The sequence below is a fragment of the Anopheles coluzzii genome, chromosome 2, assembly GCF_943734685.1.
Source record: "Anopheles coluzzii chromosome 2, AcolN3, whole genome shotgun sequence".
NCBI classification, from domain to species: domain Eukaryota; kingdom Metazoa; phylum Arthropoda; class Insecta; order Diptera; family Culicidae; genus Anopheles; species Anopheles coluzzii.
Window position 1 is genome coordinate 87,289,154 of NC_064670.1, and position 27,191 is coordinate 87,316,344.

At 42.6% G+C, this 27,191-nt stretch overlaps 2 protein-coding genes across 6 annotated transcripts in view; both read left to right on the forward strand.

Moving 5' to 3' along the window:
• The first annotated feature begins 3,627 nt into the window (after nt 1-3,627).
• On the forward strand, nt 3,628-7,654 carry LOC120950699 (cysteine dioxygenase type 1). Its single transcript, XM_040368952.2, has 4 exons — nt 3,628-4,104; nt 5,441-5,837; nt 6,853-7,324; nt 7,414-7,654. Exons 2-4 carry the CDS (start codon nt 5,554-5,556, stop codon nt 7,423-7,425), a joined length of 768 nt encoding a protein of 255 aa, XP_040224886.1. The 5' UTR covers nt 3,628-4,104; nt 5,441-5,553; the 3' UTR covers nt 7,426-7,654.
• A 4,811-nt stretch (nt 7,655-12,465) lies between these two features.
• The window catches only part of LOC120961581 (uncharacterized), a 38,008-nt gene continuing 23,282 nt past the window's right edge, over nt 12,466-27,191 (forward strand). Inside the window, exons 1-3 of one of the 5 annotated variants that reach the window (XM_040385381.2) lie at nt 12,466-12,685; nt 14,898-15,034; nt 17,544-18,391. In XM_040385381.2, the coding sequence (XP_040241315.2) occupies nt 18,226-18,391 (166 nt within the window). In that variant the 5' untranslated portion in view covers nt 12,466-12,685; nt 14,898-15,034; nt 17,544-18,225. The other 4 variants (XM_040385382.2, XM_049606195.1, XM_040385383.2 and 1 more) reach the window with 4 other exon arrangements.

The following is a 27,191-nucleotide window of genomic DNA, read 5'->3' on the forward strand; positions in this document are numbered from 1 at the left end:
GCAATTGCTGACAGTTTTTTTAAGTGTTATGATTTTACAAATAATTTGACTTCGATAAGACTTTTCTGTAGTGAGTTTATAGATACACAGATAAACTGGTGGCTAGCGTTGATTTTGGATGCGGTCCGCGCAAATATTTTGAGAATTGCTTAAAGCATTGCAAACATCTATTATTACAACTTTTAAGTGCATTAAGTTTTCCAGTTTTCCATTAGGAACTGTTAGAGTCATCCGTTGTCGCACGGAGCCGCTAGTCTGCAGCCAGAGTTTCTACGAGTCCGGTCGGTTCTACGAGTTCTTCTGAGTAGAAGCTTCAGTCTGCTCCAGAGTGCTTCGAACGGCTTCAAACGGCTCTGTACGGTTCTGACCTTGGAATGTTACATCTTTGATGCCGATGGGAGCCCCTTCTGGATTTGTCGTAGTGACACCACCATAACAAAAATAATCAGTTAATATCTAACATGTATGATTCATTAGCCTTGTTTTCATAGCGCATATTCTGTTAGAAAAAGATAAGTCAAACACAATTTTTCACGGAAGTAGAGGAAGTCCTACAGCGTTCTGAGAATTTTTGTTCGAGCAATTCAAGCTATCCACCTATTAAACAATTTAGTTAATAATACTGATTTGAAGCAGGTTCAAACTCCTTCAATGAACGAATTGTTACAAAGATGGCATTTTTAATGTTTTTTTTTAACTATTAGGGTGTATTTTTTATTCTCAACTTTGCGGCCCCCAAATCACAGCTAATTTGTATTTGCGGCTCTCTGATCAAATGAGTTTCACACAGCTGTTTTAATAGATCTAGTAATTCTTGAACTGAAGGCTCGTTTTCAACTAGAGCAGGTGATCTGATGATCGGTGTTTCGATTAGTTCTAATCACAAGCTCGATTGCATGATGTGTAATCGTTTGTTTAGCCGAACAACCTGAACAGTTGTGAGTGAAAATGAGAATAACAGTTTGATTTTTATGTGCTAAGAAAGTAATCCATATTCTCAAAATTGTATTGCTGTGTTAGAACACTTAAAACCCCTTATTGAACAGATTGATTTCTTGCTATAATCATATTTGTATTGCAAAGGGTGAGTGTATCATCTCCGTTGAACTTTGGTGGTCAAATAACTCAACTCAAGATCAGCCTGTTATCACTGTTTACAATAAGCAGGAATAAACCGTTTAACATACACAACACCGTCTACCACCAACACCTCGTATATCATCAACTACCGACGGGCAAAGGAAGCAAACAGACTCAGAGATGTTTTTCATTTGTCCACTGTATTTTTATCACAGTCTAATCAACCAGTCGAAACCAAACAAAAAACTGCTGTAGTTTGTTATGTGCCTTAAACTAATTTATTGCGCCTCACTGCGCTCTCTACACTGCTCACATCGCAACGTCTTTACATATCTTGCACACCCCATCCATATCTTCGTCACTGGGGGGAACTGAGGGTGGTGATATTATTTTCGCCTAACAAATTGATTGCTCGTGCTTGTCTTGGTCTCTGATAACGCGACCAGGTATGCAATTACCAGTCCACCGGTAAACAATTACTAGACGCCCGGTCCCGGGAGGGGAACACCCCCTGTTGGTGGGGCAACAATGTAATGGAGGGTGTCAAGGAACGGAGCAGTTACCAGTTGACACCCGGTTCGACAAAACACGCAGCAAATAGGTCACAACACCGCATTAGATACGCCTCTTTCGTGGTAAACAAACAGTAAACAACCCTTTTACAAGCGGCACAATAAAAAAAAACAACGACGACCACATCGGAACCGGTGGCGCTGTTTCCTAATCCGTTTCTTTTGCTTCCCACGATTTCGATAATCTGTCGATAAGATGGAATGAGCTTCGCAGGCAAGGCCACATGATTGCAAATGTTTTTTTACCTAGTTTTTTTATCAAGTGCTCCGTTCCAATGTATTGAAGGACAGGCCTTATGCTTGATAACAACAGCCCATTACCTAACGCAGAGCTTGTAAAGCATGCGTACAAAAGGGCTATTAAATGTTTCAAGCATTCGTCAGTGGTGACGTGTCGCGTAGGATCCTTGCTGCTTTGTTGCCAGCATCTTGTCGACATACGATACAGGTTCTAGATACATCGACACGCCAGATAAACCGGACAATGGAGATGAAAACAAGCCCAACGACTCGAAATGCATTGACTGATTGACGGACGGTGTGGTGCGATAGCGCAGATTAATTTTGATCACGCTTCAGACAATGCACGTCGTGGTCGTTCTTTGTCCCAATTGGCAAATGGCGAGGCTCGAGATGGCTGTCTCCGTTCCATATCCTTACTCTTAATCATTATGTATGTTTAATTTTTAACATAAATTTTGAATACTTTGAAAAACAAACTCAAAGTGACCCACATGTCATGCCCATTCTTCGTCGATTGATAAGAAACATGAAACAGCCACGGCAACCGCAACCTGAGCAATAACGAAAACACGTCCTCAAACAAAAAAACGTACCTACTGTGGAATTTCCATTCATGTTTTTTTGCGAAAGAAGGAAAGAAAATACCACGACCTCTCAGCATAGAAAAAACCGGTTTGCGCTGGAAAACGACGTCTGACTGGTCCAGTTATGTGCAGGTCGCTACCTTCACTATCATTATGGTCTCTTTGCTACTACCCCAAAATGCCCTCTTGCTGCCAGCTTCTGATTTCCCCGGAAGAAGAGAAGCACCCAAAAAGGTACGATCAGCCGGGGTCCGGGAATTCCTTTCCTAAGCTGAGCAATAGGGCGATCGTTCGCTCCTGCGACCTGCGAGTTTAGCGTCCCCTTATCGCGACGTTCCCCGCCCGAGGTGGGCGGGCTGAAGTGCATCTTGACGGATTTCCCCTTTGCGCACAGTTACAAGAGAGCCAAACAAACACACACACACACACGCGCACCAAAAACCGATGGCGCGCACACTGGAGGGCACAAAGTCCACGGCAGTGTGTGCGCTCGAGCCTCCGTGAGTCACCGACGGACACAACAAACCGGTGTTGACTATGTAACAACATAAACCTCCGCCTCCATCCCCCAGTCCAACAACTCCACGAGCCTACAGCGGTGTGTGCGTGTGTTCGGCAAGAGTCATTGTTGGGAAGAGGGAAAAACACAACCCTCACCACCCCCGCCAGTCCCCAATCAAGGAGGAAGGGCTCGCTTGGATGGCGGCAAAGGTGTGCGCAGCATTCAACCGACAGACGCGATTGGACGCGCGGCCCTCTCGACTTGGAGGTGCGTCCCATAAGCCTGTCGTGGTGTACCGTCCCCCTTCTCCCTGTGTGCCCTCGGTGCCCTCTTCCCCCCCAGCCCGCGCAAACCAGTGTCCGGTGGTGTCTCCTTTCCTGCTGTTCCTGCAGGTGCCACCCCCTCTGCTGTGGCCGGGGCTGTCGGTCGGCCGGTCGTCAGCCGCTGATAAGCGTCTGCGAGCGGCGGGTGTAAGTGTAAGCGGGTACGGTATGTGCGCGGTACACGGCCGATCGGCGGTGGCTGACTAGCGAGAGCTGGCGATGGTGATGATGCAGCGCGCAAACGAGATGGCGCGATGCGGTGGCAGGAGGACGCCAGAGCGATAATTCGGATCGTGCAAAAACGAGGGAAAAAATGTTAAATTAACTCGCCGTGCGGGCATGTGCTGGCAGTCGCTGTGCAAGTGTCGTGAAGCAACATCCTCCCTCATCCTGCAGCAGCTGCTTCGAACTGCTTCCAAACAAAACGGTGTTCCGCATCTCTCTCTCTCTCTCTCTGTGTTTGTGTGTACGTATTTTTTGCGTGCTGTGTGCTTATTCAAAGATCTTGTCCAGCACTTGAGAAGACGGACAAATATTTGCTCATTGCTTCTGCTCCACTACCGAAGGGATTTTACCGCTAATTAAGCGCCTCGGCTACGCCAAACACGATCCTTCTGCGCATAGCCCGGATCAAGTGTGTGTGAGTGTGTGTGTGTGAGTGTGTTACCCAGAAGAAGGGTGGTGGTTCAAGTGTTTTATTTTCCCTTAACGAGTGCCGCGAGCATCCAAGCAGCCCAACACCAAGCCCAATCGGAGAAGGGTTTCTAGAAAACTCGGACGGACGGACCACACGTCGCGGGGTAAGCATTAGCGCTTAATTCCTTCTGTCGAATGCTGCTGCAAGCCAATTAAGTGTGAGGCTTTAGGGATTGGCCCGCGTGGAAGGATTCGCATACCTAACCTTGATCGCGGGGAGGTGGGGGGGGGGATGTTTGTCGATGTTGAGGGGAAGGGTTTTTGTTTTACCATCTTGCTGCACTTTGGACGACCTGGGCAACAGCAACAGGTACGAGAAAGTCTGCGCTGCATTTCTGGCAACAGGTGGAGACGGGTGCAGCCAGTGCTAAAGACGTGGCGAGACGTACGTGTATATAAGACGGTATCGCAACGGAGGTAACAAAAGAGAAGAGAGAAAGTTTTTGTTTTACTGCTTTTGTTGATCTTTGCTTTTATGCTTTGTCGGTATGGCTGGTGTGTTGAATGCAATCTCAGGCACAGGAGCATTATGTTGTATGCGGGATGTTGATGCTGCTGGCAGTATTGCGGCCACCGTTGTTTCTTTCTTTCTTTCTTCAAACGCGAAAATAAACACGTGCGATGATGCTGATGATGATAAAGAACGTGACCGTGCGGTCTTTAGGGAGCGAGCGGAAAATAAACTCTTCAAAAGATCAGCTAAACTTAACGTGAAGGTTAGAGTATAGCTTATCAAGTAGCACATGTAAAAGAAAAACTATCCCTTCTGCCAGTCTGTTTGACCTAGGAACAAATTGTTATTGCAAGCTGATAAAGATCGGCTTGAACCTTTCCCGGGGAACGATCTTGCAAAAGAAGTCCAAGATGATCTGATGATCACGGTAGGAAGCATGGGCGATGGCTTTGTGTGGCTTTTTTTTCGCTTCTTCAAAATGGCTGTATTTTATGTTAGCTCTCGTTAGCTTTACGGACCTCGTTGGCTGATGTCTATTTTGCCTACCCTTGGAGGACCGTCGCATGGGCCACTCAGCAAAGGTATGCCGATGACTTTTAAAAGGCTATTCAACCTGCCCAACATGGCGGGCCGTTTGCTAATGGCCGTGTTTGTGACCGAGTGCAGTGGCGAGAACGGCCGGACAATTGCAGTGCCCAACGCGGTCGGTAAATCACACTCTTGGGGCCCCAGATTGTGCCCAGATTGCGGCTCGATCGATCTCTGCCTTGCATCTTCGCCCTGGCGCGCTGGCGTAATCAAGTTTTGCGAACCCTCTCTAGCTCTCTCGCTCTTACTGCAAACTGGTGCGAAAGCACCCTTTTAAAAGCAACCCCCTTATTTTTATTGGCGTCCGATAGATCGAACCAGTCGCAGTACGCAGTAATTAATGGTGTATGTTTTTTTTTAATATTATTGTTTACGTTTTACCCGTTCCCTTCCAATAGGCAGAAGGCAGCACACCACAGCACAATTTGCGCGCCCAGATCGATTGCACCAGTGTCGTACGGCCAGCGGAGTGTAGTGCGTTATCAGCCCAGTGGGAAACATAAAAATCATAATGACGTCGCTGGCGGTAATGGAGCTAAACAACAACTGTGGCGGCGATGAGAACCGGAACGAAGATTGCGAAAAGTATCTACGCGAGCTGACGAAAACCTTCACCGGCATCGACAAACCGCTCAAGAACGCAAGGAAGTGTGAAACGTTGACCGATTTGATCGGCGAGCTGCGCAAAACGTTCGACTCGGACCACGTCAACATCGAGTACGTGAACCATCTGATGCTGAGCTACCAGTCGAACCCGGCCGAGTGGCGCAAGTTTGCCAAATTCGACCGATACCGGTAAGTGTGTGCAGTATGCAAGATGGCGGCGGATCCCCGGTCCTTGGCAACACACATGCGCTCGCATGGTGGTCCGGGATCGTATCCGGGGATCTTTTGGATTAGGGTCGGGAGGCGTCGGAAGAGAGCTGACTGAGCAATGTCGAACAAAGCAGCTTATCTTTAGTAGACGATTAATGAAGGTAGCATAGCACACATGGTTCAATACCGATTAGGTGTGGACTTTGGTTTATTGTAGGGTAAGGTAGAAGAGTAGCATCCCTTTCTGGAAGGACTTTTGCTGGAGAGTGATTGCGAAAGAATTCTACTAAATCTGTTTAAAAGATAAAGCACTGTGATAGGATTGTTAGACGATGGAAAGTTCTGGCATCCTCGTTTGGTATTTTTGGTATCAAACACCAACAGTAAATTCAAATACTTCTATCGACTTTGATAGGAAACTCCTCTCCAGAGCAAATTGGAAATGAGCATGTCGAATTCCGATTTCCACAACAGTAGTTATCTTTCTATTGCGATATGACAGAAAAATGCCAAACCAAGGTGACGGTTCTTTCCATCGTCTAATAAGCCTATGAGGGAATCATCTCAAAACTAGTAGGAAACGGAAGACTTTGTGACGTACTCAACCCCAGCAAGTCGTATTTTGATAAAGTTCTTATCGATAGCGACACTGTCCGTATCACTCAAATGTATCGCAAATATTGAAAATGAGATGTTGAATATTAATTTATTCCATGTCATCGTGGCGCAGATTCCAGCATCAGACCGTTTGCAACAGATTCCATCGCGAAAAATGATAAAGTTGATTGTCCTGTCCGAATGATGCGATGGGTTTATCTTTGCAGCCCACGCTCGATAAGGGAACAAGTCTGAGAGTCTGTTTTCAGGACATTTGAAATGGCGGCAAATGGCAACTCATGACACATTCCCACCGCACGCTATCTGGCTTTCGCTGTTGTGATGATTCGACAACGTATCTATTTCATTCTTTCTTTACTGTTTTGCCTACACACAGCTACACCCGAAATCTGGTAGATGCCGGTAATGGCAAGTACAACCTGATGATTCTCTGCTGGAACGAAGGGCACGCATCGGCCATCCACGATCATGCCGATTCGCATTGCTTCATGAAGATGCTCAAGGGCCAGCTGATGGAGACGCGCTATGCCTGGCCGAAGGATGCGACGGTCACGGAGGACAGCAAGGCGGACATTGGTAGCGGTCAGCCGGCTGGCGAAGAGGTGGAATACAATGGGGACGAGCTGGAGGAGCTTTCGCGCAGCACGCTGGAAACGAATGGCGTGTGCTACATTAACGATACGCTCGGGCTTCACCGGGTCGAAAATCCGAGCCACACCGATGTGGCCGTCTCGCTGCATCTGTACTGCCCCCCGTTCGATGTGTGCTCCATCTTTAACAAACAAAATGGCAAGCGCACCAAGTGTAAGGTCACCTTCTGGAGCAAGTTCGGCAAACGAGAATCCTCTGTAAGTATGCTTGCTCCGTGGCCACCCTTGTGACGGGGATGTAGACGAAATCGGAAGAATTCGCAACTAATTGCTTTCTATTGTTTCAGAATGTGAACTAGGACTTGATAGCTGGCAGTCGGCAGATGTATCGAGACTGACGTTTGCAAGTGATAGCAATGAAACGAATGCATGATCATTTTTCTGCATTTCCGTTAGTGGTAATCCTCCAAGAGAAACACTAGGGCTGTATTTCAGATAAGATAAGTAAATGAGATTACTTTTAGATTACTGCTCATAATTCAGGGCAAAAGTGTGCTACGAGTGAATAAAATGTCTATAATGGTTAAATGGTGTTGTTTCGTATGTTTTTTTTTTAGAATTAAGTTACAGGATTTCTCTAGCCAGCTCAACATCGGAAGCGAATAATTCAATAAAATATATTTTAACAATAAAAATGGAAACTCGAATGACCTGGCATTGGTTGCTCGGTATACGCTCGACATTAATTTAAAAATGTAGAAAAGCGATTTTACGGATTGCAAATAAAGCTTGCAGTGTTGAAATGGCTTGAGAAACACTGTAAGTTAAGTTAAGTTCAGTATTTTCAATTTAGGGAATGGGGTTTTCACGGGTAAATTGATTATTTTTCAAGGGAAGGAAGGTTCTGATGTTATTTAATCAATTTCACTTCTTCTTCTTTGGCTAAACAACCGCTGTCGATCAAGGCGTGCCTTTGCCACTACTTGGCTTGAACCCATGACGGGTATGATGTTAAGTCTTATGAGTTGACGACTATACCACGAGAACGGCCCGGTTTTACTGTGGCTAGATTTAATTTAACCACTAACAAGCGTATTAAATTCAACGCATTCATCAATGATTGGGCCATATAATCCTGTATCTTAAAAAATATGCTTTAATAGAACGTGATCACTCTAGCTTGTTTTTCAAAAACTTGAAACACACTTTAAAGAATACCATATTGTTAGTGCTTGTCATGAGATGATGGAGATTTGGTAACAAATTTATGTAAGATCCTAACAAATAATGATGAAATGAGAATACTCATTTTTTTACAGGGTAACACGGTAAAAATCCCATCAAAAACGATCAAACCAAACTTACCCAACGGTATATCACTGATTGTGGCAATCGTAGTCTCTATCAAACATAAATTGTCTTTTGGTTTAAGTTTAAAACTTTCTTACACTCCTTTCCTATTTGTATCTATTCAAATGCACACACATGAAGTTGTGATCAGATATCCCGCCTTCTCACGTCCTTCTGTTCTTGACGCCGGAAATAGAATCACGTCCCTCTGTTCTTAACACAAAGAGATTCATTTTATTGACATGATTGTCGATTGATTATTCGAATTTGGTCCTTTGGTCCAATGGTCCTTTCATTATCATACGAGATGTTTGCTTGTTCGTCTGAGAGTAGAAGAAGATCCTTAATGACATAATATTGTAAGGTTATGTACCGGTATTCCCACTTCGAGTCATATGTGGAATTAATAATATATAAACGATTAACCATTAATAGGAATACGAAGAAACCAAGCATAGTAATAGAAGAAAATGAGACAATTCGAGATCTTTTTCTATTATCAACGACTCATCTTTAAGGATACTGTTGGTTATCACTTCAGGTTATCGACTACATAAATTTGCTCAATTCGCGGATCGAATTTTGTAGGGAATAAAAAATAGCCTCCAAGAACGATGGAAAGCGGTACTGACAAATGCATTCTGAGAAATGGTATTATAGTCAGTTACGATATCTTCTTATTACACGCTTGTAGTACACGCAACTTGTAAGGGAACCACGGCGCAGTATAGAAATTATGTTCGAAAGGGTAGCGTTCTTGGGACAAATTCGATCATTGGGACACAGGGTCATGTTTACTTTGGCATCCAACAGTACCGTACTCGGATGTGCTCGACCAAGTACCGTGCCAGAGCCGGGTAACCACGTACAGCGAGGAAGCCAATAGTCATCAAAGCGACGATGGAACCAGTTCGTAGATATATGAATCTCTGGATCCGGAAGATCGATTCTGATCCGGGTGTGTCGATTGTAACGGCCTATAACTTTTGCATTAAAAAATTGACTTGATTGATTTTTTGAAAAATTGAAAAAATGATTTTTCATAGGGTTTAACTTCACCCGCAATAGCTTCTTTTGGCTCAACAACCGTTGTCGGTCAAGGCCTGTCTGTACCAGTTGTAGGCGTGGCTTTCAGTGACTTACACTGTTTTCCGGTTCAGTTTTCAATGCGAACAGCATTATTAAAAATCTGCAAGATGTTTTTCAACAGCTGGCATTATTTTTTACAGCGGGACTGTTGAAAAAACCTATTGCGATTGTTGAATAATGCCGTTCACAATAGAAACTGACCCTGAAAACGGTGTATTGATTCCCCCCATAGCAGGATAGTCAGTCTTACGTATGGCGGCACGGTTCAATCGGGGCTTGAACCCATGACGGGCATGTTGTTAAGTCGTTCGAGTTGACGAGTGAACCACGAGACCGGCCACAATGCGATACTTACTATCACTGGATGTATCTGAAAGGCTAAAGTCATACTTACTGAAAAACGCCCTAAACTCACCCGCAATAACGAAACATTAATTGCACTTTCAATAATAGTATCTCATGAGCAAGCAGACAAAATTTGACACTTTTATCAGTCGAACTTTAACCGTGATGGCCAAAAAAGTGAAGCAACTTCGTATAAAAGCGTGCGCGATCGTAGAACGGTACCCCTTATCGTCTAAAACGGACTTCGTTCGGCAGTTTGTGGACATCGTATAAGCCTGTTACTGCATCTACAACGTCTTATTACAGTTAGACAACAATTAGAGCATTTAAAAAAAAAGCCTAGTTCCGAATGGCTGACGACCTAGAGGGATTAGAAGCTCCAAATATTGCTGAAAATGTAGACCGAGGGTGAAATAGTACCTGTGAAACAGGAACAAATGTATCAGGGAGCAGAATTCGCAGCGGTAAGAAATGACGCCAAAACTGAATGCGATCGTTTTGGGTGAATTTCGACGGAATTTCGATATGTGCAACATACCCAGCTGCGTCCCATCGAAATTTTGTAGACCAACATGGTTTAAAAGCTCTACTCCAACAATTTTGTCGCGAAAACTGAGGAGGAATTGATAAAAATCGAAGATAGATCTCGACAAAATGGCTAAAGGCATGTCTTCATCCATCATGGTGAAAAATCCGGATGATTGACGAAAGACACCTCACAAGGTAGTAGATTTATGTTTGCAAATAAGCTTGAATACCCAAGTGATATTTGCTGGAAATTGTTTTCCCATATCTGCTCGATTAGTACTCGATACGCCTGAAATTGTGGATTTGTGTGTGATCAAGTGTGTTGAAAGCGCTAAAATTTGGTGAGTTCATAAATTAGACTTGCTTCTATCGATTGACGATGCCGTCGAGCTCATTTTACACACATAGCTTAGATTTTTGATGAAAAACAAAAGTTAATTTTGTGTGACGTTATTTTATAAAAAATCAATATTATTTAAGTATAAAATGGCTACCTGACCAACTATAACGATAGGAAACATCATTTTCGAGCGAATCTAGAAGAAAACAACGAAAAAGCCGCATCATAGTTGATTTTAAAGGCCTTTTTCTAAATTCCCTTAAACTGGTGTAGTTTAAGAGAAGTTTAAGGCTCCAGTTTAAGGGAATTTGCTCGAATTCCCGATTATTCGTGCTTGAAAATGTCAATTGGGTAGTTACTATTACAAGAGTGTTTATGCAAAGGAATTATCTCACTTAGTTGTTTTTTTCAACAGCCAGTAGAAAAAAGTCCATTGTTATACGGACGTCACACGAGGCGTAAACTCAAAAATTTTACGTTTGATTTGTATGAGAGAGCGTAAACTTTCTGTCAAAAGATTATAGGGTTGTATGGCTGTATGTGTCGATTTGGTACAGCAAGACCTGCCGAAAAAGTGTGTGTGTATGTGTGTGTGTGTGTGTGTGAGAGAGAGAGAGAGAGAGAGAGAGAGAGAGAGAGAGAGAGAGAGAGCGGGAGAGAGAGAGAGAGAGAGAGAGAGGGAGAGAGAGAGAGAGAGAGGGATAAAGTGAGAGTGAGAGAGGAAAAGAGAGATAGAGAGAGAGAGAGAGAGAGAAGGTGAGAGAAAGAGAGAGAGAGAGTGAGAGAATTCTTCAAATGTCATATTTTATTGTTTTTTGCCATGCTAATAATTCTAATAGCGGTTTATTCAAACCTCCTGCCCGGTAAACCACGTTACCTTTGTATTAACCGTAGAGTTGGCAACCAGATTTACACACGTAAGTTGGCAACCAGATTTACACACGTAAGTTGGCAACCGGCATACCCGGATATTCCACACGTTTTGATGCAAAAAATTAACGATTTTCATAGGTAAACAATGCTATCTATATTTTAATGCTGTAAGCAAGTAATGCCGACCATATATTCTCTTCTATTTCATTTATTCATTAAGTTTTTTTCATTTTATTATAAAAATAACGGTCAAATTGAAATTTAGAATCGCTTGAATTTGACCCGAAAATAAGCACAATACGAAAAGAGGAAGAAGAGAAACGTCATTCTCCATACAAAATGTATGGGATACCCGGGTATGCTGGTTGCCAACTTACGTGGTAAAGTTAAAAAAAGTCAAAATAAAATACTTACAGACTGTTTAAAATTACAATTTATGCACCAAAACTCAGAAATTAAAAGTTGGGAGGCTACGGAAAATTTCAGGTCAATAAAAGCAATGAATCAAAAGTTATTTCAGTTTAAAGTTAAAAAAATACCCGGGTATCCGGTTGCCAACTTAAAGGTTAAGCTGTCATTTCTGAAAAGCACCGATATTCGGACAACCGAATAAAAGGTGCCTGAATAAACGGCGCTCTGCTGTAACATTTGTTCCTCATTATAATAAAAAACATGCCGAATGAATTCGGAAGTTTTAATGCAGGTTAAAATCGATTATGACTTACCGTTTCCAGCAAAACCAGTCCAAACAAATGCATCACTAAAAGCGCCTGTTTTGAATCAGTTTAGCCTGGTTATCGGGCGGCTGACATGTGTCACTTGGGTTACGCCTTTCCTCTGACGGTTCCGTATTGCTGCTTGGGTGCCAATTGCACAACTGTCAGCAGCACACCCACAACAACACACCGTCGTCAGCTGCCGTAAAGCTTACAGGGCTGTGTGTGCGTGTTTCGTTTCGTTCGCTCAGTTTTGTTTGAAACCTCGGGCGAATATTTGGTGACGGACCGTGTGATGGTTGGTTGGTAGTACGAATTTTACCAGCTCCATCTAATCAGTTGCCGTGTGCGCTGCCCAGCACCAGCGCTCACCCAGAAGTAAGCCCTCTCGAACGATACAGATCCAAGCGATCGCCCAGCACGGTCGTTTGGTCAGGTGTTTCATCGATGCTGTCAGTTTCTGTCCGGTCGACGGATTGGAATGCGTAGTTGAAGGTGGTGATGGTGTGATGGTGTGTGCGCTTCTTAGTAAGAGGCTGCTGCGTTGGTCTAACGGGCACGGCATTCCTGCACTAGGGAACGATAAGGCAGGTGTGATGCAGTTGTTGAAATCGTTCGTTATCTAGAGTCACACGACCTCTCACACATACGCACACAGCAATACACACACTCTTTCTCCTCACCGTCGGACACCTGGGCCAGTGTGCGCGAAAAGGAAGAGGTGCGAAACGGACCGCAGAAGAGCCGAAATTGAAGCGCACACGTAGAAAGATTTCAAAATGGCGATCGGATTTGGAAAGCGTTGAAAGATCGTTCGGCCGGGTGAGGAACGCGGGTGTGTACGCAAGCGATCGTACGGGAGATGTGTGTGCGTGAGCAGAGCGCTACTAGAAGATCTGTTGGTGCGCGCGGGTTGACAAGATCGTTTTCGCTGGTACGCGCTGGCGGCTGGCAAGCAAGTAACTCGGTGCACGGAGCGTGTGTGTGTGGTGTGGCCAATTATTACGTTTTGTACGCCCTTTGTCCAACGCAATTATTTTGTAGTGTGTTTGTCCGTTTGCAAAGCATTTCTGCAGCTGGTGGGATTTTTTGTACTGTGTGTTTGGTGTGCCACGTTGAACATCTTCCAGCGGGACGTCGACCCCCCGTGTGTCGTCCTATTAGTCTGTGGCTGTGTGAACTAAAGAGGGAATCTATGAAGAAAGGTTGCAGCAACTCCAACAGCTCATGTGACAACGCGATCGCCAATGGTGCGTGATCGTGTGCGTTCTGTTTAGGAGCGACAGACGGTGACAATCATTCGTTATGTGTCGGGCAGTGTTCGTTGTGCAGGTTTGGGCTGGTAATAGACGCGAGCTGCTTCTCTGTGGATGTGTGCCTTACACCTGCGCGCTGAAAATATTTCACTGTGAACCTCTCCTCTCCCATTGCACTGGTCTTTGCTGGCCCGACAGGTGACCTAATCAAGTCGGTCAACAAAGATCTGCTGCAGCCGTCTGCGGAATGTTTGGTGGTGTGTGCCCAGTGCTGCTGGTTATGGGGCAATGTGTGTGTGTGTGTGTGTGATTTGTGAAAATATCGATATATCGTAGTCTCTTGACCCAACAGCCAGCAGTGGCACTGATTGGCGGCTTCTGATTTAAGCGTTACTGATCGTTTCACTTAAATTCGTTGCCGTGCCAAATGCGTGTGTGCGTGCGTGTTCGAGAGAGAGAGTGGGTGTGATTTCAAAGAGTGATATTTTTTGTGTGTGCTCTGGGTGCACGATCGCTAAATTACGTCAACATTTTGTCACCGAGCTCGTGTACAAGACGGACGAACCCGCACTCTGCTGTTTGTATGATTGTGTGTTTGTGTGTGTGTGTGTAGGTTGCAATGTTGGTGTGCGAGAATTAAGGACCATTTTTTTTGGTGTTTTTTAACGACTGATTTTTTTGGGGAATTTTTTTAGAGCCGTTTTTTTGTTAATTTTAATTCATTCGTATGGCGGAAGCAGTCGACATTATGGCAACCCTTTTTTCTCAAGTGTTATCAATACCTAACACAACCATACGACAAGTAATTTTCTAATTTCCTCGTGCTTCAAACTGCTTCGTGTGTGCGTGAAGAAATTGCTTTCTTTTTGAGTTTTGCACGAAAGCTCTGGCTGCCTTTTTGTCTTCAGAAGCGCGACTGCAGCTGGTATTGTTTTTATTCTCCTCGAATATGCTACCTCATTTCTTTTATTCGCCCTCAAACGCGCCTCGTACACGTAGGTCGCTATCGATAGCAAATCCTCGGCAGCAACACTTTATTTGATCGATGAGTGGCAATTTTGCTATTTTGTTGAGCGCGCACTCTTCGCCTCTTTTGCCCGCTCGAATGGTAGGAGAAAGCCATTCGTACGTAGAAAAGAAGAAAAACATACTAATGATTGAACAGAAACAGAGAAACTAGTTGCAGAAAAAAGAGAGAGAGACGGTGCATAGAATAGATGGGTGGGAAAAGTAAATCTAGTCGCGTCTTAAAGCAACGCTAGCAAATGCTTTGCTTTTGTCTCCGGCAATAACCAATCCTCTGATCAACGTGCCTCATTTCTTCACGTGTGTAGCACAGGAACAACCGAGAACCACTATCGTCATTATCATTTGCAACATCATCATCATCAACAATAACTGCAACAACAGCACCGCCAACAGCAGCAGTTCCCGATGAAGGTTAAATAGTAGCAACTGCAAAACTCTCAAGGTAAGCTCCCCCTTCCAAGCAACCGTGCATTTGTGTGTGTGTGTGCGTGGTGTTGCATGTGCACAACCTTTAACACATTTGTTTTTCTAAAACACAAACTTTCTTCCTCCTTCATGAGGTGAATGGAGCAAAGACTGTACATGCAATTAAATGCAAAAAAATATGGTCTATAAATGCAACCAAGAATCCCGTGGATTGGAAACGGGAAGGGAAGAGAATGCACCAGAATGCAAAAAATAATGCATTCCTTGTTCTGCTACTACGGCAGTGTAGGAGACTACAGTACGCACGCAGTAATGCAGTGGTATTTGTTTTTGATTGCTGATACGTAATTAACTACAGTTTAATGTGTTTACGGTTGCAATCATTGTGCCTGCGACGATTTATACTAACGATTTTGTGTATTAATTAGGAACTGAGAAAAAATGACAAATTTTATCAATATTACAGCACTGTTAAATGTAGTTAAACAGTAGTTGAAGTTTTCAATTTTCTTATTTTTAGTCCATCGGCTGTATTGACTTTATTGTTGAGTACTTACAAATTTTTGTTTATACAGTGTCGGACAAATCAATAGGACCACTTATCAATTTATTATTCACTTATCATATTTCATGACTTAAAGTGAATCAATCTTTACCAAACTTTCATGAAAGCACTATTAGAATGTTTACTTTAAGAATGTTTTTAAAGTTTGGTGAAAAGTTTAGAAACAAAAAAGTTATGATAAGTTATATTTTATATTGGTTGATACTGTTTTGATGCTGTACTGTTTTTACTGTAAAAACAATGAAAAACATCAAACATTAACAAATTAACTGTTTCATGTGTGTTCAATTAAAATATTTAAAGTTAAAAAGTACGATTTTTTAGGATTGTTGTTGTAATTCAGTCCATTGAGCTAACTTCAAGTAAACTAGAACAATTTAAAAAGCAATTGAGCTTAATTGAAAGTTTTTAATTATTTGAAGAAGAAAAAAAAGATATGAAAAAGATTAAATTTATCTAACTTAATGACGTCACAAGATATATTCCAGATAATAAGTTCAATTATTATTATTGAAGTAGATGGTTTACTTTTGTGTTTATGTATTAGTGATGATATTTGTTTGAATTTACTAAAAAAAACAATAAAAGACAAAAGCAAAAATTCAATTGCATCTACAAACCCACAAATTCTTCATCAATCACAATACACTATTCATGGGTCGCATGACTTTCCTAGTTTTGTGTGGGAGTTCGGTGCAACATGGGCATGCGATAGCAATACATTCATGATATGAATACATTCGTTGCCACTAAATTGTTGATCTAGCTCACCTATTTTTGTCTCTAAGGCACCAAGTTTTGATAATAGCGTGTCACAATTTTTGCCTACAAAACATCAAGTTTTGAATGTAAATCAACCGCTTTATTTAAAAAAAAATTTAACATAATGTCTGAAACTGTGTGTTCCAAAATTATTAAATATATATTAAGTATAGATTTATTAGATACAGTATTGAGTATTGAGTTATTGATACAATTTAAAATATAACGATTGTCACATCAATTTTGGGAGTTTTAATGGAGTAAAAAAAGATTGGCATGTATTTTCAAGTGTGAACGATGCCCTGAGATTTGATTGCATTTTATTAGTTTTTTTTTTCACAAAATTAAATTACAAGGTTTTTGTATTGTTCTTGTATTGTATTGTATTGTATTGTATTGTATTGTATTGTATTGTATTGTATTGTTCTTGTTGTATTGTAATGTCAAATTACAGTTGTCATAAATCTGCTCAAATAAATAGTAAATTCATGATGATTCCTACAAGAGTGAAAAAGACATACAGACAAAAATAGGTGAGTTGGAGTCAAAAATTGAAGCTTTAACCGAAATAAATTGCATGTAAAATCAGTTAACAAATTTGTATTGTGCTAAAAAATACAATATTCGGTTCCAAAATCATGATTCTCTTGTATTTAATTGCGAAGAAATGATTTATAACACGGTTTTACTAGTGTAGGAATATTAACAATTATTTTCGAGTCTTCTTGTTTACACAAAAAGTTCAGTCGAACAATTATCCAATTTTTTAAATCGCACATTAAATGAATACCAAACATTGCAACATCCTAAAAGGTAAACTAACATGCAGTTTTAAAATTCATTCTAAGCAACAATGGACACTGCCGATGCCGAACTACAAGGACTTTTTTATCCCCTTCATGTAGTGACGTAGTAGGGGAAATATGGACCATATATGATTGCCGTTGCATTGCCGCATCCTTTGTGTGTGACCTCTGCCACCTTCAGTTCGTGATCGTACGTGGCAGCCAATATCCTTTCACCTGTATTACGAAAGTGAAAAAGAAAAACCCCACGTAAAAACGGCAATCGTGTTGCAGATAATAGGAGGGAGAACCTCCAAAAGATAAACCCCCCAAAAAGAAGCGAAGAAACTAAACCTTTCCGACACTCACACACACATACTCAGCCGTCTTTTTGCTTCTTTCGTTTCTTTCAGAGCAACAAACATCGCCCATCGTCTCGCACTGCCTAGCAACGACACTTTCGACGAACACTGACCATCGCTTCCAGCCGAACCCAACCCAACCCCCACTGTTTATTGCACCTCCGCGGCAGCAAAAGTGTCGAAAGTGAAGTAAAAAGCTGACCGCCCCCCCCCCCCCTTACCTACCACCCCCCGTTTTCTTACCAAGCGTCGAAGTCTTGGAAGAAGCGCACAGAAGTAGAAGTGAAGTTAAAAGTCTGTGATTAAATTCAATTAGTGCGGCCGCCCGCGCGAGCGTGTGCCACATTTGCGCCAAACCATAAAGTGTCATCGCATCGTTGCATTCGCTGCAAGAAAGGGAAAATCTGTGTGGTGGTGTGTGTGTCTGTGTGTGTGTGTGGTAAGGGTGAGAGTGTACCCCGAAGTGGTGTAGTGTGTAGTGCTTCTGGCGGGTTAGATTTTGGGGCCATTTTCACTTGGCCTGGAGGTGCATCGAGGTGTGACAATAATAGGTCAGGAAGTCGGAAACTTCTTCCGAGTTGGGATACCGAGCCCGATTCGTTCCGGCCGGGGAGTTTGGGGGGAGATAAGATAAGACACCGCGCAGCCACTGCATCGGTAGCACAGCCGAGGGCGACCGAGACACATCTGCTGCACAGTACCCGGGAGCGGCAGCAGCGGCGTCGGCGACACCATGGAGTCGATGGAGTATGAGGAGGCGCGCAACATGACGCTGCTGTTCTTCCTCGAGCGGCTGCTCGATCGCGGGGAGCCGAGAACGCTGCACGACCTGTCCTGCCAGTTCGGGGCCCGCGGATTCACCAAGGAAATGCGTCAGATCGCCGGCGGAAGTCAATCAGGTCAGTTGTGTTCAAGAAGATGTCCTTTGTCCTTATTGCGCGCGCTGTAACATGGTCTGTTGTAACTTTGCCCCTTTCCGCTGGACTCATTTCGTAGCAGCAGGCAAACCGACAGGTTTAATTTTAGTTGCGTTTTCTTCTTTTTTCCCATCCCCGTCGTGTCTTATACCTGAGTTGCCCATATCCTCTTGGGAAAAGAGAGGGAGTACCAGCAGCACCAGCAGCTCTATCGCACATTGGAGCTAGCAAAAACTGGGCTATCGATTTACCGTTCCCTCCACACGCTGCTCCTTGCTGGAGGGTTCTGCGCTTCCAACCTTCTGCTTGCTTTGCACCCTCGGCGTGGCCGACTTCCGGCGTTGTTTTGTCGTGCCACGAATCGCCCCACCACCGTGTGCAGTAGCAGTCTCAAAGGATTTTTTCTTTAGCAGAACGGTGGCTCCTGTGTGGGGTGAAAGTAGCAGAAGAAGGTTCCGTTCTTTGTTCAACAGCGCGTGGCACAGCGGGAGCACATAAAAATAATAATAATAAACTAAACCTTGAGAAGGAGGAGGGTGGGCGAAAAGAATTGGTCTGTAGAAGTTGTCCTGCGCCAATCTAGGACACGACGGTATTCCAGTGGCAAATCGTGTTAGCATTTGTGTGTTGGCACCGGAATCCTGGTTGGCTCACAATGGGTTTTGGCAGTGGGTAAAAAACAAGTATTGGGATTGCTTAGAGTAGATTTAATTTTAAAGGTACTTAAATAGGTACCAGGGCTGTTTTTGAGGGTTTTGTTTTTTTTAGCATACCAAGATTATTGCCACTGGTTTGCTTTTGCCATTAGTGAAATGTTTCATGTTTAAAATCAATGTTTTTGTTTGTTTAATGTCTTTATCATCGTAACTTGTACGCCATGCTAGCATTGTTCTGCTATGTTCTAGTTTAATTTTCTATGCCAATTTTCTACCCTGAATGTTTGTTGGTCAAAACATGATGCACAAAAATGCAGACCGAATATTAAAGTTTCAGGCTTTTAAGAACGAAGTTTACATACTTAGTTTGTATCGTGTTTTAAATCTAATTTTGGGTATTTTATATCGATCTCAGTTTAAACTGATTGAAGTTAAAATAGAATACACCAAATTGAACGTTAGGTGAAAAATCTACGAGCTCTTCCGGCACTTATTATTTTTAAATTTTAGCAATTTTTTCGAATGAACCGTTGCGGACAATGGGAAGTCGACACATTTGATTTGAGTTACTAGGCATCTACTACGCATTCTTAGCCATCACTTTAAAACGATTGTCCATCTGGTTTTTTTTTAAATTTTTATATATTTAATTTTGCTCGACCATTATTCATTACTGGTATATCAAATGCTTGTAGACTTACAGGATTTTCTTTCGAATGTGCACATCATTACAGGGTTTCCAACCCAGATCCGAATGTGCACATCATTATTCACCGTCTATACGATGATTTTCAACACTGGAATATATTGTATTTGCATCACAATAAAGTTTCAGTTCTTTCACATGATTTTCAACAAACCACAAAGAACTGTCAAACACAATCCAGCTTGAAACGTGTTGAAAATCATGTGGAAGAACTGATAAATTATTATGATGCAAATACAACATTTGATAGCTGTTGAAAAACATGTTCCAAGTAATTAAAAATATTGTTGTCACTCTCAATTGACTCGGAAAACCCTGTATTCTTCAGCTTCATGATGTTTTTCAACAGCAGTCAAATGGTATATTTGGATCATAATAAAGTTTGCGTAAAGCTTACACATGATTTTAAACAAGACAAAGATCTGCCTAACTCAATCCAGCCTGAGATGTGTTGAAATTCATTCATCTTCGTTAGGTCCTAGCATTGTACTCCAATGATGTGTATGCATGTCATCACTATCAGAGGATTGGCAATTTGAAAAACAGAAGAGACGTGTTGAAAATAATGTGGAAAAACTGAAACATTACAGGGTTTTCCACGCCAATCTCCAATGTGCACATCATTTTTCGTGGCTTGCAAGATGTTTTTCAACAGCTGTCTCGTGTCTTATTTGGATCGCAATAAAATTTCAATTCTTACACATGATATTCAACAAAGAACTGTGAATTTTAAAACTCAGCCCAGCTTGTGATGTGCTGAAAGAACTGAAACATTATTGTGATGCAAATACAACATTTGATAGTTGTTGAAAAACATCTCGCAAGCAATGAAAAATGTTCCTACAAAACTTAGAAAACCCTGTATTGCTGCTTTAAGCAGGATTAGGTTTTGCATTTTACTCAGCGTTACTCCCATAGTTCGGCCTGTGCGCAACGAAATGCTAAAAACAAAAATAAAGCAAGTGTTTCCGTCGTTCTCTGAGGTCACATGGTGACGACGTGTCCCTGTGGTGGTGGTGAAGTTTCGCCTATTTTCTTAGCGAAGTGGATCACCAACAACAACGTCTAACGTCACTACGCCGCACCGGTGTCGCTCGGCTCCCGGTTGATGAAGCTGCCCAGCGAAGGGAGAAGGCTTATATTTTATTATAGTTTATTGTTTTCTGATTTACATCCCGAAACCTGTAGTGCTGATGTAGTGGTGGGCACTATTTCGCAAGCTCCACCAGCCCAAGGAGCGCGTGTGTGTGGCTTTTATCGGCCAAACTTCTTGAAAACTTGTTGTGCGCATCGGCTCGGTTCACAAGACAAGGTTATGTTTGAGTTGTTCAGTGCAGTGGATGCCTCGTGGTGCCGATGCTTAAAGCCCCCCCCCCCCCATTTCATCTGCCCTAACAAGACAGACGCCCGATGGAGGAGGATGGTGCATGGATTTCTATGCGCACAGCAGCGGCAGCAGCAGCAGCATGTTTTCGTATGTTGCACTGCATTTGCGAAGGCAGTAGTGGGCACGTAGTACTCCACCACCACATGTACGCTTGAACATTCTCAACCTCGGCCTCTCTCACCTAGGTTTCGCTCGAACGCGGGCAGTGGTGGTCTGGGTGGCCCTCAAGGAACATGGAGGGAGAGCAGCTATTGGGCACGCGGAGGCTATTTCCTCTTCGCACAGGCTTGTTAATCTTATCCGGGGTGTGTGTGTATAGTTTGTAAACATTCGCGATGGAAAAGAAGGGTGATTTTGCAGCAGAAAAAGGCAGGAAGCCACACTAACAGACAGGAGTAAGGGGGGGAATACATTGAATGCTACAGGCAAAATGATGCTCCCTCCTCACTGAATCTGGAGCAGTTGTTGCGCATCTTTTCAAGAAAATTGCCACCTGCATCGAGGGGGGGGGGGGGGATGCCGAAGAAAATGGTGAACACATCGAACGGCCAAGAACGGCCCCACATTGGGTCAGGTAGTAGGGTTTCATGGGTAGTTTGCTGTTGTTGTTGTTGTTGTGTAGCCCAAGGCATAGGTGAAGAAGCATCGACTTCTGGGGCTTCACGTTTTGGTATTATTGGCAGGATTTTATTGCAAGCAGCGCCGCAGCCGAGAAATGCGTTCGGGTTGAATGCGGACCGTGTTACGACATGGGCCTGGCCGTAATGGACAATAAATTATAACACAAATATATATACACACAGTCAGTGTTTGAAATGGTAAACCGAGAGGGGAGGATGGAATAGGAGGAGAGATGTGCATGTGTGTACTGCAGTTGCACCAAAACAATCAAGCGCAATTGCAGTCGTTTAGTATTCGTGTGGCGTGTTGGGAGAATCGGGAAGGAATATACATATCAGAGTGTTTTGTCTCTCTCGCTCTCCCTCTTACTCTCTGTTTTGGTTGGGCGAAATTGTTTCGTGTGTTATTTCTAATTTCGAACGGGAAGAAATGGCTCATAAAAGCGCGGCAAACGTGGCAAAGTGTTTTGAAGGGCCGCATCACTATCGATGTAATGTGGTCTTCGGTGCTGCAGGGTAATTTTACTGTGCTATAAAAAACGTAATTTATTTTGCAATAATCTATCAACTAGGAAATTCATAGAACATCCTCTGCTCTACGTCTTCTTTGATAGTGCAGTCGTGAAATGTTATGACTGGCTCTGCGCCGGGGTTTTGTTACAAATGACTAAATTCAATTTCATGCTTAAATAAGTTACAGCATTTTTTTTAAATAAAACGATATCATTTTCCCACTCACCATTTGAACGACTTCGTCTTCTGAACAGAGTTGTTAACTGAAAGATATGTGGGTTGAAAAATGTTTACTCATTGGGCGATTTTTTATTTGTTCTTTTGTTATTATTCTATTAAACCATTTTATCACTCTGCAATTGAAGCTCGTTTGTCACAATACATATTAATTAGTTTATTCAGAATGAAGGTTCTGCTATGGGGAAAGATTCCTTTACTATTAGTCTGATTCTAAAGTTAATAGAGTGAAAACTTCATATTTTCATAGCAGCGCAGTATTAAATTTTTGTCTTAATGATTTGCCTTTTTTATTTTAGCGCGATAACGAGCTCCTTTTATGTCGAAAATAACTAAAAAATCAGATGAGTGGGGCCGTTATACATGAGTAGTATTGTTTCTGTTACACCCGAGACATTAATATACATTCAATAATTCGATAATATACAAAGATAGTCTCGTGTATCTCGTGTTGTCGGTCTCGTAGTACAGTCGTCAACTCGTACGACTTAACAACATACCCGTCATGGGTTCAATCCCCAAATAGACCGCGCCGCCATACGTAGGACTGATTATCCTGCTATGGGGGGGAATCAATTAGTCACTGAAAGCCAAGCCCACAAGTGGCTACAGGCAAGCAGGCCTTGACCGACATCGGTTGTTGAGCCAAAGAAGAAGAAGTCTCGTGTATGGGTATCTACAAAGATAATACTGGTAAAAACAAAGCATGTTGCAAAGAAAATGCATTAGGAAAACGAAAGGAAGTTTGCAACATGAGAAATCAATTGATGCCATTGGTTCTTTAAATTGGTGATTCGGATTCGTAAAAAGAAATTAAATGATTTTTTGCCTCAAATTAAATGCCTCAAAAACTAAAAAAATAAACTTCCTCAAAAGAACTTACCAAAAGAATCCGAAGGTAAACAGATGGCCTTCCATTTGCTTGTACTAGAAGCACGAAAAGACAAACAAGTTTGATCATCATCAAATTGATAGTATTCACTAAGTCTTTGAGGTTTTTGAATTTTGAAAAATTATTTTTTGTGTCTTCTAAAAAAAATGAATTATAGGGGGGACGTTATACACGCTAAAATACGGTATATCATTTTTATATTGTAAAATGAAATCGAAGATTCTTTGATTGAAATGTAAATGAATAAATAACTAAATGAGTTATAAGCTCCATAATTTTGACTAATGAACAGTTTTTGCAAATATGATGTTTGTTTTGAAGAATAATTTTTCTTTCATTTGTAAGATTCTTCTTCACTATTTTTTTTATGTATTTATTTGCTTTTGCTAAGTTATACAATTTGCTGGTTGCTACAATTAGCATTAGATTAGACAATATTCTACTGTAATCCATTATCAACTATTTAAATCAAAACGAGCCCATTGTCCAAACCTCTTTTACAAACATTAACGCTAAACAGGTCTGAGATTACGACCAAAAGTGAGGAAAAAATGGTACGACCGTTGCCAAAGGCTTTCAAAAGTATTCGTAAGTGCGTGTATTTTTTCTACGCGAACCCAGAGCAATGTAGAGACACAAGCGAAGAGGCAGGAAAACACATTCCCATCCAAATGATGATGAGAACAAAGCACTGCATCCGGCGGCTCCTCTATTTGTCATTCCATTTTGAATGAAAAGGCTCGACCCGACCGTGAAGCAAAAGCTAACCAGAACCTGCTCAACCGGCTATGCTGAGGAATTCCTTGCCCCCTACCACCTCGTCACGTCGTGTGCATTTTGTGTGTTGTTTAGTTACCCAATCTGTCCCTCGGGAAAGCAAAGGGAAAACGGACACCACGTGTATCTTTTCTCAACAGTGGTTGTGTTTCGCGTCCAAGGGGAAGGTCCAATTCGTATGAAAGAATCCCAACCACGGATCGGTTTTCGGAGTGTCAGTTTCATCCGGCTTCTTCCTCCACAGGGTCGTGCGGGAAGAAGCAACCAGTGACCGCGCGCACCGAACCAGAATGAGGGAATTTAGTGAAAGAAAACACACACAACACCGGTCAGAGGGGGGAAATCACTGCATAAATTCCCGGGTGCTGCGAGTTGTCCCTATTGCGCCGCGAGCCTATCAGTGTCACCGTTACGAAACGACCCCGCACGAACTCCCTGCTCGCCCGAGAAAGGTATTGTTTTTGAGTTTAAATCCGCTTTTGAAGGATTGCCGGTACTTGTACAGTTCTCCGGGCAATGAGTTTCGTGCGACGTGCTGTGCGCAGGTTGCCGAGCCGAGCAAAACATAATACCCGACTGGTGGTGGTGGTGGTGACCTCTCTTCATAACTGTTTAGTGTGGCCGCCGAGTTGGGCCGGCGGGGAAAAACATAATAGAGGAAAACAAGTACACAATGTAGGTTGCGGGTGGACACATTTGTGCACCGCGAGGACACTCGACATTAGTTCAATCAAGAAAATGAGCCACGCTCACCTTTTGGAGCACGGTGGGTCTTCTCCGCACGTCGCAGAAATAAACAACGGTTTTACGGCAGGGCCCATAACAACCGCCACCAGAACGAACGTTGGAGGTCAGCGGCGTGTCTTGGTGTGGTGGTGATGTAATGTGTACATTAGCCGTCCGGTACTTGTGTGTACACCTTTCGGGGTATGTGCGGATATTTATGGATGAAACTTATTTTGTCAAGAACGTAGCGGCAGCACCCTGCCTGACGCGCGCGAGACTGTCACCCAAGAAGGTGGCCATAACCGTAAGTGCTGCACACCGCAGATGACCAACCCCAACACATTCTGCGTCCGTCGCTCGTGTGTCGCTCGCTTCCTTGTCTGCATCTTGTATGTTAGTGCTTGACATAACTACCACCGAAAAAAAGAAGAGTAAGAAAATAGGACCGCTTACAGAGCGAAGTGCTCTCATGAGATATGCACGCAAATGTTTCGGTGCTCACGTTCACGTTTGGTGCTTCTTCCTGTGCTAAGGGGCACTCGGAGCAAAATGGCCACTCGGAGCAAAATGGCCACCTGCAGTTTCGACAACTGTATGCATTTAAATTTGCTTCCTATCTTCGAATGGTTCTAAATATAGTGTTTTATGTAAATCATGAACCTGTTATAGTAATCTAAAGCTGCGGGTCACGGGGATTTCTCAAGCTGCACTGAAACATTCTCAAGCACTCATTAAAGTTTCTCAATCACTCCAAACTTGTTCTCAGTCTCGAGCCCGTGGCCGTCGTCAGTTTTTCTCACTCTGAGAAACCGATATAGCTACTCAAGCTTTATTTCGAGTTTTAAAAAGAAAATAAGTTTTTGATCGCTTGTGTTTTTAAAACCTTTTCCAATTATAAACAGTACAACAAACATCCAAAGTAATTGCCGACAAACGAATAGCAAAATTGCTGCTTAGATTTCAGATAGTTGATCGCTGCATCGAAAACTTTCTCAAAGATTCTCAAACCGAGTTTGTGCCAATTTCACAAATGTTGATAACGTTGGTTTCTCAAAAGCTACGAGTGCCTGAGAATCCGACGTTGAGAATGTTTCTCAAACCCCATGGCCCCGCGGCCTAACATTTCTCGTGGAATGAAACTAAAAAGTCTCATCGGAAATAAGATTTCTTGAGAACTCCGAGAATTAGTGGAAAAAATAAAGGATGTATACTCAGATACATAACATTTGTCTTATAATAAAATTTGTCATTATAAAAATCGTTAAAAGATTTGGCATTTTACCTCTTTTCAGTTTTTACTATCGAATCTTGTTAAATGTTGTCATTGGTGCAAACAAAGAGCCAATCCAGACCGCAGGCAAATTATCAGCTCTATTCAATAGAAGGGCTATTGAATAAACTTAAAATTAGTTAAAAGTGGCTCTGTACAAAACATTTACAAGAAAATGCATTAATAAACATTAATGCACCAAAAAACCATATCCTTTATAAAACGAAAACAGCATCACTCTGTTAGGTTTCGTTAGCCTTGACTTGTAGATTATGCCCCTTGGGACATTTTATTTTCTTCATGTTTGCTATTATTTTTATTACATCAATAAAATATTTAAGCTATGATTATTGGTTTAAAATATATTTTTAACATCAATTCTATGAGATAGAAAGTAAAACCCCCCTTAACATGACCATCTTGCCCCATGTTCCAAAGTCTTTGGTACTGGGCCAGCGTAAAACACACAGTGTTCATCTTGCTTGCTCTCTCCATCCACGTCAAAGCATTGGACAAGAAGTTGGGAGCAAAAAAAAAAAACAATGGCCAAGCTGTCATTATGAAAGAGGACTTCTTTTGCCTCAAAATGTTAGTGGATGAATGGCGGGAGGAAACCTCATACCAGTAAAACAATGCCAACAAGAAAGGCAATGCAGAAGCGATCATAAAAAAATAAAATAAAAAATATTATTAAGGTCTGGGATCACTTTTGTTGCACTTTACCGACTCGCAAGACTGCGGCCGATGCGGAGATGTGTGCAAGCGAGAAACACGGAAAAAGAAATTAACCACGTGGTGGTGTGCCGCGCTCACTAATAAGTTCAGGCTGGCTGGGGATAGCATGTGCCACGGGTAGGAAAATTAAGAGCAAGAGCCAACCATCACCTGGGTAGGAGAGCCTCGGTACAAAAAAAAAAAAACGCGACGGACGGAACTGGAAAATCGAATGCCATCGAATGGCCGCTGCAGCACCGTGCCACGTCCGGTCCAAAAATTGC

What these genes read in the sequence shown, in the direction of transcription:
- LOC120950699 (XM_040368952.2), top strand. Translation starts at nt 5,554, where the DNA reads ATGACGTCGCTGGCGGTAATGGAGCTAAACAACAACTGTGGCGGCGAT. An exon ending in GCCAAATTCGACCGATACCG is followed by an intron (nt 5,838 to 6,852) that starts GTAAGTGTGTGC and finishes GCCTACACACAG; the next exon opens with CTACACCCGAAATCTGGTAG.